This window comes from Rhinoraja longicauda, chromosome 18, assembly GCF_053455715.1.
Source record: "Rhinoraja longicauda isolate Sanriku21f chromosome 18, sRhiLon1.1, whole genome shotgun sequence".
NCBI lineage: Eukaryota > Metazoa > Chordata > Chondrichthyes > Rajiformes > Arhynchobatidae > Rhinoraja > Rhinoraja longicauda.
This window is the reverse complement of record NC_135970.1, coordinates 16,393,503-16,409,599: the sequence shown is the minus strand read 5'-3', so window position 1 is coordinate 16,409,599 and position 16,097 is coordinate 16,393,503. Positions and strand designations below refer to the sequence as shown.

At 41.4% G+C, this 16,097-nt stretch overlaps 1 protein-coding gene across 7 annotated transcripts in view; it reads left to right on the top strand.

Annotated features, from left to right (window-relative positions):
- Positions 1-16,097, top strand: part of ptpn5 (protein tyrosine phosphatase non-receptor type 5) — a 102,509-nt gene that overhangs the window by 48,058 nt on the left and 38,354 nt on the right. For 6 of the 7 annotated variants that reach the window (XM_078415159.1, XM_078415157.1, XM_078415163.1 and 3 more), the window contains exons 2-3: positions 6,486-6,683; positions 13,208-13,333. In XM_078415159.1, the coding sequence (XP_078271285.1) occupies positions 6,516-6,683; positions 13,208-13,333 (294 nt within the window). In that variant the 5' untranslated portion in view covers positions 6,486-6,515. Of the gene's footprint in view, positions 1-6,366; positions 6,684-13,207; positions 13,334-16,097 lie in introns of those variants that run through there. The other variant, XM_078415158.1, reaches the window with a different exon arrangement.

Below are 16,097 nucleotides of genomic sequence, written 5' to 3'. Positions count from 1 at the left end.
CCGACTCCCACAACTATCTGAACTACACTTCCTCCCACCTGTCTCTTGCAAAGACGCTATCACCTACTCTCAATTTCTCCATTTCCTGCGCATCTGCTCCCAAGATGAGGCTTTCAATTCAAGGACATCGAAACGTTCTCATTTTTAAAAATAAACGGGTTTTCCCCTGCTGTCAGAGTTAGGTCCTTAACCAAGGTTCTGGTCCTCATCTTTAATCCCACCAGCCTCCGCATCCAACACATCATCCTGTGACACTTCCATCACCTCCAAAGTGATCCTCCCACCTGACACATCCTCCCATCGCCACCTTTTCTGCCTTCTGCAAAGACCACTCCCTCCACAACTCCTTGGTTCACTCATCACTTCCCACACAAAACCACCCCATCCCCATCAACTTTCCCTTGCAACCGCAGGAGATGTAACACCTGTCTTTATATCTCCTCCCTCATCTCTATTCAGTAACCCCAGCAGTTCTTCCAGGTGAGACAGGTTCACGTGCGCCTCGTTTAACTACTGCATCCGATGTTCCCGATGTGGCCTCCTGTACATCAGTGAGATCAAGCGTAGATTCTTAGACCATTTTGCTGAACACTTGCACTCAGTTCACAAAGACTTCTGGATCTTCCGGTTGCTAACCATTTTAACTCCACTTCCCATTCCCACACTGACCTTCCTGTCTTGGCCCTCCCCCATTGTCTGAGTGAGTCCACATGCAAAAAACAGGTTCTCTTATTTTGCTTGGGTAGCTTTCAGCCCAATGATCTGAAAATTGAATTATTCAATTGTACAACCCCCCCACCCCAACTTCTTTTCTCACACCACACTCACCTTTCCTCTACCTTCTCTCCCCCATGCCCTGCCTGGACTCGCACCAATTTCTCTCTTCCCCTACCCTTCCACCTACATTCCTTCCTCTAGCTTCACAATTTGCTTCTCCTCAATCCTTTAGTCTCACACCTTCTGTCTTTTCATCTCTGGCCTTTGTCTAACCATGTGGCAATCTATCTCTTCCCCCCCCCCCTTCACCTCCATCAACCTATTACCTGCCATTTCTTTGTCATGCCCCTCCTTTCTTCCAGCTTTTTTACCCCTTCCCCTACAATCTGTCTGAAGAAGAGTCCCAACTCGATACATCACCTATCCATGTTCTCCAGAGATGCTGCCTGACCCGCTGAGTTGCTCCAGCACTTTGTGTCTGTTTTTCTAAACCAGCATCTTCAGTTTCTTGTTTCAACAGAATTTGGTGTTGAGAATTGTAAAACAGGTTGGTTTAAAAAAAATTGCAAATGTAATATTTTTTATTCTGAATTAAAAAAGGATCATGAAAATGCTTTATCACTTTCAAAATCTAAGCAAGATGATTAACAATTTGAAAAACATAACCATGTTATAATTTTAATTATAAACAAATGTGAATACTTGATTGAAATACAAGAATACAGTTCCACGCAAATGATGCAATGCACTTGTCTAACACAACATGATGTATTGTTTTCGGTTATGACCACAATGCCTTAAATAGGCCAGAAAGACAGAGGGACAAACAACATTAGTTGTTTGTTACTCTGAAGGGCCAAATGAGGTAATTTGGCCCTTCGAGCGGTTCTGGCTCGAAGGGCCAAATGGCCTCCTCCTGCACCTATGTTCTATATTAGCATGAATGGTAAGAAAACCACAGAGTCGGATAGAAGAGAAAATCTCAGAGATCAAGCTTTGTATCTGAAAAATACGGATACAAGGTAACCTCGATGAAGGTTAACCTCGAGGTAACCTCGATAAATAAAACAACAGGAGTATGTTGCAGTAACCCTAACCTAGGTGGAAGCCTCTGCCTTCATGCCCTCCCCACACCCCCTTCACTCTAGAAGCTCTCATATGCATTCATACCAATCCTGGTACCCCAAACAAAAAATAAGACTTCGTATTTTGTGCCTTTCTGCAGTGTGAGTTTGCTCCCTTTCACTATCTTGCACTGCAAATCGAAAAACAGTTTTGAAATACATGCCGCCAAGTTAAAGCGGCACATATTTGCCTCTCAGCAATTGCTTTTCATGTGACTAAATAAATGAATGTGTATGACATCGTCAATGGCTGCCTGAGACATGGAAAACACTGAACCCCCTGCTGGACCCTCTGCAGTTTGCATACCGGGCCCATAGATCGGTGGATGACGCAGTCAACCTAGGCCTACACTTCATCCTCCAGCACCTAGACCGCAAGGGGACCTATGCCAGGATTTTGTTTGTGAACTTTAGCTCTGCATTTAACACCATTGTGCCAGAGCTACTACACTCCAAACTCTCCCAGTTGACTGTGCCTGAACCCCTCTGACAGTGGATCATCAACTTCCTGACAGACAGGAAGCAGCATGTGAGGCTTGGAAAGCACATCTCGGACCCACAGACTCTCAGCTTACGTACTCTGCCCTCTTCTTTACTCTCTCTTCACCAACAACTGCACCTCCACAGACTCCTCTGTCAAGCTTCTCAAGTTTGCGGATAACACAATCCTGATTGGACTGATCCAGGATGGGGAGGAATCTGCCTACAGACAGGAAATGACACAGCTGGCGTCCTGGTGCCATTGCAACTACCTAGAGCTCAATGCTCATAAGGCAGTGGAACAGATTGTAGACTTTAGGAGAGCTCCCCCTCCTCTCCCGCCACTCAGCATCAACAACACCAGTCACATCTGTGGAGTCAGTTAAGTTCCTTGGAGCCATCATCTCCAAGGACCTTAAATGAGGGGCCACCATCGACACCACAGTCAAAAAGGCCCAACAGAGGATTGTACTTCCTGCGGCAAATGAGGAAACACAATCTGCCACAGGCAATGATGGTCCAATTCTATACTACCATCGTAGAGTCCATCCTCACCTTCATCATGGTCTGGTTTGGCTCAACCACCAAGCATGACATCCGGAGGCTGCAACGAATCGTTCGATTAGCTCAGAATGTTGTTGGCTGCAACCTTCCCCCCCATTGACGAACTGTACACTGCAAGGGCCAGGAAGCGAGCGGGCAAGATCATTGACTCCTCTCACCCTGGTCACCATCTCTTTGAAGCACTTCCCTCTGGAAGGCGACTCTGGACTGTCAAAGCAGCCACAGCCAGACATAAAAACAGCTTTTTTTCTGTGAGTAGTAGCTCTACTCAATAACTAAAAGTCTGTAGTCTCTTTTCGCTCTGGTTTATTTCACGCACATGTTTAAACTGTAATGTTGTATTCTTAATGTTTTAATGTTTTATGTTTTATTCTTAATTGTTTACTGTGTTTGTGTTGTTACTTGCGAGCGGAGCACCAAGGCACATTCCTTGTACATACTTGGCCAATAAACTTGTTCATTCATTCATTCATTCATTCATTCATTCATTCATTCATTCATTCATTCATTCATTCATTCATTCATTCATTCATTCTTTCATTCACATTTTCCAGGGTTTTGCCATGGACCTTTATGATTGGTCGGCAAATCAGTATAACGGAGTAATTTTGGTTGAGTACCATTGTCTTGGGACGTAAGACTTATCGCGCAAAGGCAGACATGAATGGTGAAATTGTCATTTTCAGTACATTAGTACAGCCTTCAGCCCATTAAGTAAAAGTATATTTGAAGATCAAGACTTCAGACGTGGCATAAAACTCATGATCTCATGAAACTGCAAATTGCTAATGCGTCTGTTCTTGGTGACGTTTCTGAAATATTTTGTGGTAATAATAATAATAATAATAATATATTTATTTTATATAGCGCCTTAACACATGCTCAAAGCGCTTTACAAATACAATTAACATAGAAACAAACAGACAAACAGACAAACTATCCTGACGGAAAAGCGGCGAATAATCAACGCCAGCGTCCTCTCACGTCAGGGTCCGGCAGTAGACATTAAAGAACACAAGACACACAGATACAATTTTTTACACAAAACAGCCATCACAGTGATTGCTCTAGGCATACCCTCACTGTGATGGAAGGCAAAGTCTTATCTCCTCCTCGTTCTTCTCCCGTGGCGCCACGAGGCGATCGAGGCTCCCAACCCCTTGAAGCCCCCACCGGGCGATGGAAAGTCCCAGGGCCGAGCCGAGCAGGCCGATGAAAGTTCTGAGCCCCCACCGGGCGATGTAAAGTGCCGCGGCCGAGCCGAGCAGACCGATGAGAGTCCTGAGCCCCCACCGGGCGATGGAAAGTGCTGCGGCCGAGCCACGCAGGGCGATGAAGGGCCTGCGGGCGGGTTGATCGTGCCTCGTGCTTCGGGGCGGTCGAAGCTGCTACGGCTGGAGCTCCCAAAAGCCGGTCGCCAGCCAGGGACCTGCGAGCTCCCGATGTTGCGGTCTGCAGGGCCCACGGCCGAAGCCTCCGAGATGGTAAGTCCAGGCCCTGCGACCGGAGTCTTTGAGGTCGATCCCAGCTGGAGGCCGCCGACTCCACGATGTTGGCCGTTGCGCAAACGGAGATACGACACGGTAAAGGTCGCATCTCCGTTGAGGAGGAGATTTAAAAAAGGTTTCCCCCAACCCCCCCACCACCCCCCTACATACACAGAATTAAAAATAAAACAAAACGTACATTTAACATCGACAATGACAAAAAAAAAAAACACAAAAAAAAACGGAGAGACTGCCGGAGAGCCGCAGCTGCAGAACATAGCCACGCCCACATTCAGGCTGGCGATTTCTATTGGGAGAAGGTCTATGCCCTTACCCTCTCTTTGAATATGTTTACCATGTCCATTTGGTGCAGATTCTTCGATTGTTGTGCTCAACATTCATAATATGATTTATTGGGCTGGCTTTTCTCTGGACAGTGTACTCGGTTCCTTTACAGAATGATTGCAGGTAATCTGCAATTAAAGAGCCTGTCTCACTTTAGGCGATTTTAAGGCGACTGCCAGCGACTGTCAAAGTCGTAGCAGACGCCGAACTTTTCTTTTACCCGACGACAATGACCACGACAATGCGAGTCAGGTCGAGATTATACTGTCTTCGGAAACATCGCAAAATTCCCAGGCTGTCAATGCTTCTCCGGCATCCTAATTTTCGCTGAAATCACTGACAAGTCGGTAACTACTTGAGAGTTTTGAACTATCATCTTGTATGGGTTATTTAAAAACCAAGCTTCACTGTAACAAGGCATAAACTGGATTTACTTCCAGTTTACTAATAGCTGTACTAAAAAAATTTTTTTTTAAAGTGGTTAAGTGGATTTTTGTGAAAAGTGTGTGGGCATTCTTTGAAAATGTACGGGAGATGCATATCTGGTTTCTGGGTTGCATATCTGGGTTGGGAGCCCACTTTAAATGTAATGGCTGATGGCCATAAACATCGCAAAATTCCCACGCTTATCTGACCGTCAAACTGTCTACCTGTCAAATGTCCTGACGGTAAATAAATTGGTTAAACACAAGCATTTTATGGTATTTTGAAATGACTTTACTTATTTTAATATAATGTGCTTCTAAATGCATCTAAGAGAACCTAGCAAACCTGGGGACAGCAGGCGACAGACCCCGCAATGAGCAACGATACCTGGCGACAAGCCAGCTGTCGGCGAGAAATTTCACTCAGGATGATTTCTCAGCGACGCGCTGAGATCCACTACCTTTCTTGGAAGACTCCTCACGATCATGCCCGCGACACCCGGTGAACTGTCGGCGACAGCCTAGTCGCCGGCAGTCGTCTTAAAATCGCCTAAAGTGGGACAGGCCCTTAAGAGCCAGAAGCCAGCTTTGTGCAGGCATTTTATTGTTCAAACCCTCCGATTTCATTGCAATCAAATACTATGATTAAAAATGCTGCTAGACCACTTTAAATGACCGTGAAAAGGAGTCCCTGTCTGCAGGCTTTCTCAAGCTGCCATACAGACAGAAGCTTACACAGCGTTAACAATGTATGTTGGTGTCAAATATCAAGAGTAAATCACTATGCGAGTACATTCAAAGACATAAAATGTTGACAGAATTAGTAACGTCCATGCTAAGAATTATGTTACTTTCTCTTGATTTCTATTGTTTGCATTCTCTCTTTTCCCTTTACATGCATGTTTCTGTACATCATCCTGTTTGTGAAGGATTATTTGCTTTTATACAAACCTGACATTCCCTAGGTCGATCTTTTAACATCTGCTTCTATTTCAAATGCCTCTGTAGGTATTTTGTTTTCCCTCTCTCCATCTCTCTCAGTCATCTTTTTTCTTTACAATCTCCATCATTTCTACTCGTCACTGGCTGTCTGCCTTTACCTTGGTGTAAAAATTTCCATTACTCCTCAATTGCGTAGTCCTCCCACTCATGTGTGGGTTCGCTTTTTGTCTCCAAAGGAAACAGCAGCAGCACTCAATGAATTAACCATGACAATTGAACACAGCATTGCATCTGCTGCTTGGGATTGAGCCATCACTAACAGTCGTAAAGAGCGAGCCATCACATCGAGTGTGGGGAGCAGCTGCCCACACTGGATTAATCTTCAAACTCCTCTTTTGCAGGTTCTTCTGAAGCACCGGTAGAAAAGAAGGATGATGGGGGCACTGACCAAATGCAGCCCTCAGGAAGAAGAAATGGACAAGCCAGAGAAGTCCCAGAGTACCTTGCAGCTGAGGCAGGAAAATCGATGGAGCTGGATGAGGAGATTCTGCCTGAGAGTGAGCTTCAGTGTTCTCTTCTGTGTGATGTTCCAGATTCTGGTAAGGTTTTGGGCAGGGATAATGTTTAAAGAATTTTCTGTCACATCACATGATGCCAGATCTGTCAGAATCTTACTATGGTTCATTTTTATCAAACTGAATCAATAACCTACCCATTGTGTGGTGTACCTTCTTAAAGTGTAAGGTGGTGGGGCAGGAAGATTAGGGGTTTGGATATAAATACAGTTCAATGGCTCATATTAGTTACATTTGAGAAATATCTCCCACTTTATATGGAGTATAGCCGGTAGGGCAGTATCCTGGATGCTGCATTGTTGCCTGGCAACCTTTATGAAGGCCATGATATTCAAAGCAAGCAGCCTTAAGAAAAAATGCTGTTATTGAGAGACAGGGAGAACTAATCGCAGGGAAATACTACTAATATCACAAGAATAAGATGATAGTTACTGGCAAAGATGTAGAAATGTAGGAACTCATTAAGAATACCAATAACCTTAATAATGGTTAGGAATGAGGATAGAAATAGAATGAGGATTACTGCAATCACTTGTAATAAAATAATAAATCAATGAGAAATAGCTCCCTAGTTACTGGGAATAAGACAGGGAGATTACTACCAGCCAATAAAAAAAAAACCTCCATAGTTACAGGCACCAGCTTTGTAATTAGGAATAAAGTTATCATTTTTGCCTGTTGGAAACAGTATATTGAATATGGTTTTGGAAATTTAAGGACTGAGCATTTATAATGAAAAGAACTGTGAAAGCAAGGGAAGCTAATCGACACAGCATGATCTGCAGTCCCTTATTACTGCACAATTGTGGACTGTGAATATCTGAAAGTGGCTCATTTTCAGTCATTCTGGTATCCAGTTGCCAATCTTGTCCCTTTCAGAAATTTTGAAGGAAACAGATCATTTTTGCCTTCAGGATTACTAAAAAAAACAAGAAAATCTATGTTTCAAAATTTCTTATACTGTATCTCACCTCTATCCTAGATATTCCCCTTTTCATTTCCCTGCTTTCAACTTTTCTTAACCTCTCTGTCTTTCTTGTCTTTGGACATGAACAGCTGCAGTGCCAGGTCCTTGGGTGGTAAATAAATACGTTGGAAGCATGGAGTTACTGTGATGAGTGGGTAAACAGTAAAATTATCTGAAAATTATTTGGAGACACAAGAGATTGCAGATGCGGTAATCTGGAGCAAAAAAAAGTGCTGAAGGTACCTGGGAAAGGTTTCAATCCAAATCCCTCTGCCTCCACAGATGCTGCTTGTTCTACTGAGTTCATTCAGCATTGTTTTTGCTTTTGAGAATTAGTTAGCACTGTTTAAGGGGTAATTTTCTTTGGCATATTTAGGGTTACCAACAATTCATTAGTAAGCAAAACCAACTTACTTCTCAGTACAGTCAGAGGAGCATAATGAATGATGTGTGTTTTAATTCATAGAATGGCAACAGTCCAGAATGAGGCTATATGCCCCTTCAAGCCTGTGGCTTCTCTGCAAGAGAAATATAGCAGGTCCCACTCTCTCGCGCTTTCCCGTTTCTGCAATTTTGTTTTCAATTCTTCTTTGAAAGCTAGGATTCAATCTCACTCAAACCAGGTTCTAATCACTGGCTGGTTAATTTGCCAAATGCCTTAAATCTTCACACCTCTTCCTCTGTTTACCCTATCCAGACTCCTCATTGATTTGAACTTCTCCAACAAATCTTTCAAACTTCTTTGCACTAAGAACAACCCAGATTATCCAGCCTTTCCCCACAAGATAAGGCCCTCAATAAATAATTTCTTCACCCTTTCTAAGGCTGTTATATCTTTTCCGATGTGAGCTGACCAGAACTGAACTCTATACCACAAGTGTGGACACACCAATGTTTTTATTCAGGTCTGTCATAACTTCCTTGTTTTTGTTTTCTCTACCCCTGTATATACAGTATAGCCCAGCATACCATATACTTTCTCATCAACTTTTTAAACCAGTTCGTCAAAGGTTCATACAAATACACACCTGAGCCCCTTTGTCCACAATATTTATTTTTTGCATTATCCTAGTTATATTTCACTTCTTGTTTTTGTATCAAAATGTATGATCACATTTGTCTGCTTTAAATTTCATTCACCCATTCCACCAGCTTCTGAAGATTGCCACCATCTTTGTCACTGTTTATTATACTTGAATGTTTTGCTTCATCTTCAAATTGTCCCCTGCACATCTAAATCCAAAACACTGGCACAAAATTTCCAAAAGAAATTTGGAGAACTGCTGGCCTTTACTCACAACTGTGGAGAGACAAGGGGGATTCCACACAAGCATGTGCAAATATGAAAGTCCCAAATTTGTGTGAAGTTGATCATCTCTGTCAAGTTTCTCTGGGGTTAATATCAGACCACTGCTGCCATCTAAACCTGCAGCAGGTTAATCCCAGTTCAATGCAGCAACTTATTTCACTTTAGGGAACCTTCCTCAGTGAGAGGGAGATATACATTTCAGGTATAGATATTTATTTTTTAATTGATTTATTTTAAATATGTTTAAGTATTTTCGAGTGTTTTGATTTCTAACCATTTTGATTTTTTAATGTCAATAACATTTTAAATTCTTAATATAACTTTAAAATATTTTTTAATGTTTTGAATTATTTCAACTTACTGCCTGCCAGGATAAACAGCTCTTCTGCTGCTAAGCAATAAAAAAGAAAATCAGACATACAGTATGGCTACCTATCTCATTGGGAATTCTCTCCAGCTGTGTTGTTTTTTGCCTCTGGGGACCTGGTTGTGGATCCCAGCCCATATTAATGTGTGGCTTGTGCAGCCCTCTACCGGCATCAAGGCAGATTGATTCAGAAGCTGTACAGCCATAGAATGAAGAACTCAGAAACAAGCCATTCGGCCCACCACATCCGTGCAGACCTTTTTGCCCATCAACACTTATATCATTTGTTTGCATTAGGTCTATATCCTTCTAAACGCCTTAAACAATGTGATTGTATCTGACTCCAGAACTCTACAGGCAACAAGATCCATCTATCAACCACCCTCTACGTAAAAAAGAGGCTTTACCACCAAACTATGCATTCTTGTTTTTGATACCTTTACTGTAGAGTAGATATACCGAGTTTGCCCTTACTTAGTTTGCCCAGCGCTGGAGGAAGTTGAGTAGTTAGTGTTTCCTTGGAAGATGAAATATGAAATATGAAATATGAAATATCTGAAATATGAAAAATAAATAAAATATGAATGGACCATTACTGTTTCAGTACGTGTGATTCGAGTGAGACTTAAAGTTTAGTATAAAATAAATTTTCTTTCTGCAATGAAAATGAAAGCAACAATTCTGGAAATTCTCAGTAAGTGAGGCAGCATCAGTGGAGAAAGAGGGATAGTTACGTTCAACTTGTTGATCTTATGAATGAACCATAATTTTCATATTTCAGATTTCAATTTCAGGTTTCTGGCATCTGCAGGTTTCTTGATGCAATAATCTTAGGATGAATCTGGGCAAAATGTTCAGACACATGGATAAAATCTTCAAACTTACTTTAACATGATATCTATAGATGTGAACTTTCCATCTAAACTCAATAGGACTTGAAATTCTTACATAGTTCAGAAAAACCAAGGACAAATGTAGCACTTCAACTATTAGTGGGGGTTCTGACCAAGCATAAATGTCTTTCACTCCACATCTCGGTCTTGACTAGTTAATCACTGAAAGACACCTTGATATGTATATATTTATACATCAAACATATTGTGAACTTTTGACACATCAGGCAGCATGTGTGGAAAGAAAAACAGTTAATGCTCCAGATTGATAATATTCCCAATCTATGTATCTTCATATATGCTAACAAATTTACAGCAACTGCAATGTTTCTTGGAAACGGCTTTTAATGTTGAACAAACTATGTAGCAACCTTCGTCTTTAGATATTTACAATCAGCTTATTACAGCTTTTCATTCTGTGTGATATTTCTTTGTTGATGCTGGTGCTCTAAAAGCTTTCACAAAATGTAAACGGAAAATACATATATTGTTGTGATTTCCCACAAACCATTCAACACATAAACTGTCATTTTATTTTAGCAGCTTTACCATTGTAAATATCCCAAGGTCTGGACATAAGCATTGTTCAATAAAATCTGGCAGCAAGTTGTGGAAGAATACATATGGACTTGCAATGGCTGATTAACCTGTGGTTGCTGCTGCTGTCTGCTTTACAATATTTGTTAGTTTTTCGCCAGTCAGCTATTTTAATCTATCACTGTTCCCTAAAGGCCTCTTAATCATCAGATCAATAGGCTCTTTCTTACTTCACAGTGCAGGTAACCCCCATGTTATGGCCGTTCAGGTAATGGAAATTTGCCCTAAGATCATAAATCACTGCCCAAAAATTTGAGATATGGAATAAAATTCGCTCATGCAATTGACATGAAAAAAGTAAATAGACACACAAAATATTTTTCAACTCTTGATGCATGTGCAGAACCTGAGGCTTCCTGTTACAGAAAATCATGATACAGACCCCAACCCCTCCATAATCAGGGAGTCACCTATACCAGATCTTAAATAAATGGATAGAACGTGGATAGTGCATTGAAGAAGGATCTCGACCCTAAACGTCACCTATCGATGTTCTCCAGAGATGCTGCATGACCTGCTGGGTTACTCTAGCACTTTGTGTCCTTTTGTGTAAACCAGCATCTGCAGTTTCTTGTTTCTTAAGATCTTTAATAGCCTGTTCCATGGTTGGTTCCTTAACACACTGATATAAAAAAAACCATTAGAAGCAACCTAAATGATGTAATAATGTACCATCCTGTGTTTCTTTGGGATGTGGGATGAAATCCATGCAATCACAGGGAGAACATGCAAAATCCATAGACATCACCAAAGATCAAGTTTGAACCTGGGTCTCTGGCACAGAGACCAGTGTTTTGAGCCCAAAATATATTGGTGAGCAATTTGCACTTAATTTTATTGTCAATAATGGTTTCTTTCATTTTGTTGATGAATGGTATGAAGATAGGGCTTTGTCTGATTATGCGCTTTGCAGGATTCACTCTCATTATGTTCAGATGCATATGCAACAGGTAGACTGGACAGGAAAAGTGCAAGTTGGTTTATTGCTTGCTTTAGTTCACTCTCTGTCAATCGCCATCCCACATTACTGCCAACAGTGATTCTGCAAAGCTCCTCCAAATATATGAAAGAAGTCATGCCTCAACTATTTGTCCCGTCTGGTCTTCTTAGGCCCCCTCGATCATGGCTGACCATGGGTGATGCATCCTAGTTGACTGCTTGCTCCACACCTCGGCTAGAGCAGCGTCGCTTGTGGCTGAAGAGACCAATGCGGGAGTGACAGTCTCTGTCGCAAAGGTTACATTTGTGTGTGGTCTCTGGTCTGTTGAAGTTGCTGCGCTCCTTTCTGCGTGCCCGCTTTTCTGCAGCTGCATTCATCAGTTTCTCTTCCCCCGTTTTGAGATGTTGGTTCAGGGTACCTCTCCACCTCATACCGTCAGCTGCAAGGCTCTCCCAGGACTCCACATCAATGTCGAGCGCCTTCGAATCTCTCTTGCAGACATCCTTGTAATGTAGCTGGGGGCAGCCGATGGTTCTCCTCCCAGATGTTAGCTCTCCATAGAGGATGTCTTTTGGAATACAGCCATCCTCCATGCGGTGGACATGGCCCAGCCACCGCAGCCTGCGCTGCCTGAGTAGAGTGTACATATGCAGAAGGCCAGCGTGAGAAAGAATCTCGGCATTGGACACTGTGTCTTGCCAGGATATGCCCAGGATACGGCGGATGCTTCTAAGGTGGAAGGTGTTGAGTCTTCTCTACCTTCTGGTGAGGTCAGCCAATGCTTATAACCCTCTGACATGTTCTTTACACTGATATCATTTTACACAATGTGCTTGAGTCTTTTTCCTATGTGTGCATTAACATCTAGCCCAATTTTTCCATTAGATATAGTGTGACAATCTCTCGAAAACTTTTTTAATGTCTGCAAAATTAAGGAATGAGGAGTTATACTTGGGGTGACATTCTGCACTCATTTCATGTGCATTTAGAATGCCTGATAGAGTAGCATGAAGGTCTGTCTGCTCTCCTTCAAAAATATGTCTGAGCCTTACACTCAGAAGAATGTCTCCTTTTGCACCATGGAGATTTTTTATTCCATTTTTCACATTAACACGAATAGAATTCATAATTTTGAACTGAATGGGATGGATTGTTTACAGTATTCATCCACTTGTGTAAGAAAATAACTGCAGATGCTGGTACAAATCGAAGGTATTTATTCACAAAATGCTGGAGTAACTCAGCGGGTCAGGCAGCATCTCAGGAGAGAAGGAATGGGCGAAGTTTCGGGTCGAGACCCTTCTTCAGACTGTTGTGGTCAGACAAACGCATTATTAAGTTTAATGTTTTTTCCATTGTTTTCTGTTATCATTATCTTGATCTAGTTTGACTTGGATGTGCATTGTACCTACATTACATAGTCTCATCATCACCATACAGATGGCCTGTGAATGTATTTCTGGTTGCACCATTAGGTCCTCTGGGTTGGATATTTATGTCAAGGTCATGGAGTGCTTGCAGCTGGACAGAAAGTCCTCAGCCTTTTGCAGTACCTGCTGATGCCTACACTTGCCTTCCCAATCATTTCAATGGATACAGAGGTAAGAGAAATGCCAGAGTAGGCATTAGGAACTGCAGACGTTAGGAATCTTGAGCACTGGAATAACTCAGTGGGTCAGGCAGTATTTTTGGAGAACATGGATAGATCACATCTTGGGTCAAAACTTTTCATCAGACTGGAGAAGGGTCCCAACCTAAAACATTGTCTATCCATATTCTTCAGAGATGCAGCCTGACCCCTTTGAGTTTATCCAGCACTTTATTTTAAGAGAAATGCCAAAATGTTAGTTATTAGAGAGCATGACCTTTGGAATAAATAGATGTTTTCATTGCACAGTGATATGATGTTAGTCTCTGTATGACTTTCTTGATATGTCTCCCTAATAAATGCACAAATGAATGACACAAAGCACACTCCATGGTACGTACTGAGATATTTAGGGTTCTAAATGCTTTTTGGGAATTGCAATATTTTGTTTAGTTTGTCAGTGTTTGCTTATGTTTAAAAGACAAGTCAACAACTCTCAACTATTCAGAGCGGACATTCACTGTATATTACTATTACTGAACTAATACCCAATTATCTGCAAATCTGTCCTGATCTTATCCACCTTCACTCACTCTTTTCCCATTCTGACTAACAATCCCATATATAAACTATCAATCCTTCCGCCAGTGAACCCAACAGCCAAAGTTCACCATGACTGTCTACCTACTAATCAGTCCCAATAGGTTCTAATCCCTTCTACTGCAGGCCTACCATGATCTAACAGTCCAATGAACCTACACAGCCAATATATTAGTTGCTCACTATATATATTTCCTACTTCATTCTTGATTGCTCACTAAGTTTGAAGTCTTTGCAGTGTCTGACGACAGTCTCCTTCAGCATTTTTCCAACATGCCTTTATTTTAAATAACCACCATAAGATTGATTTACAATTGCAAACCAACCTATTAATCAACTCAAGACTTCCAATTATTGTGTTTAGCAACTCCAACTATGTGCAGTGAACCAAAAGAGGTGACAAAATAAATTCTGCTATCATAAACACATTAATCTTATGTTTAGACTCAGCAAAATAAAGTAATAAATTATTATGAATTAAGTTGAAAAGTTACAATCTGAACATAAATTAGTAAATGGCAGCAAACAACTTTAGAAACGGAAAATTGTGTCCCATAAGCATTCAGAAGTTTTGAGAATTTTTTAGGCATTTTGTAGCTTTCAAGTCAAACTTAATTTACTCACGAACATTTCTAGATATGTTAGATCTGGAAATAAAATAATTATTCCCGCAACAGAATAATATTAATAGGTTTGTTCATACCCTGCTCCTTGAATTTAACCCTTATTGGACTACGATATTTTGTGGATTAAAACAATGAAACTATCAGCTGTAGTACATTAATAATAATAATAATCCATTTATTTTATATAGCGCCTTATCACATGCTCCAGCAGATTTCACATAAATTTAAGGGATTGCTGAATTATCAGCAATAAAAGAATGTATCATGAGACAATATTAGATGGTGCTGAGAAAGGTGTGCTGGGATTGCAACATGCAATTAAGCTGTGCCCATCTCATCCTCTGCATGATGCATTTAAAATTCATGTTCCCACCTTATTGTCATGATCTTAGCTTCTAGTCAGCATCAGGCTTACTATTTGTTGCATTCACTCATATCCACAGAGTGCAATTTCGTGAATGCTGGAACCATCTGAAGCCAGTGAGTGTTAATAAAAGGAATGGTGCTTGTTGTCTGGAAGCATGAGTGGAAGTCATCCCAATAAATAGATCACTGAAGACCACAGACAGTGGTATTTTCAGACACAACTCTCCGATGTCTTCATGGATGAAATTGTGGAGATGAAAGAGATTTTCTAAACAGGAGTCTACAGGTCTCTGCTGTGGCATACCAGTGTTGATTCAGAATATAGTACATTCTAAATCAACACCTGTAAAAAAAGCTCGAAAGACATGAATGCATATATCTTAAAAATTAATGACTTCAATTGGGAGGTTAAACTCGACAAAGACAACATCATATTCCGTTCAATACAATCTTACCATTAGTATCCCACAAGACTTCATTCTCTTGCCCCTTACCATACTCCCTGTATACTCATGACTGTGCGGCCGGATTCTCGTCTAATTATATTTATAAGTTTGCAGGTGATGTCATTGTTGTGGGACGATTCTTAAACATTGACGAGATAGTGTATGGGTAGGAGATTGAGAATTATTGGCATGATGTCAAGGCACAACTTCTCCCTCAATATCAAAGAAACAAAGAAGCAGGTCATCAAATTTAGGTAGCAGCATCAAGTACGCACCCCTGTCTGTATTAATTGCACTGAAATGGAGATTAAGAGCTTCAAGTTCCTAGGTGTAAACATCACCAACAATATATCCTGGTCCAACCACACGATGCTGTGGCCGAGAAAGCATACCAACGCCTCTACTTCCCCCAGACCAAGGAAGTCCAGAATATCTCCAATGACTCCTAACAATTTCTACAGCTGCGCCCTAGAAAACATCTTATCCAGATTAGTACAGCAACTGCTCTTGTCAAGACTACAAGAAATCACAGAGTTGTGAACGCAGCCCAGTCCATCATATAATCCAGCCTCCAAATCCCTCATTGACTCCATCTACACTTCCTGCTACCTCAGGAAAGTAGCCTAAATAATCAAGAACCACTCATATCCCAGTCATTCACTCACCCCTCTCCCATCGGGCAGAAGTAAAAAATGCTTGAAACCATGTACCAATAGATTCAGGAACAGCTTCTTCCTGC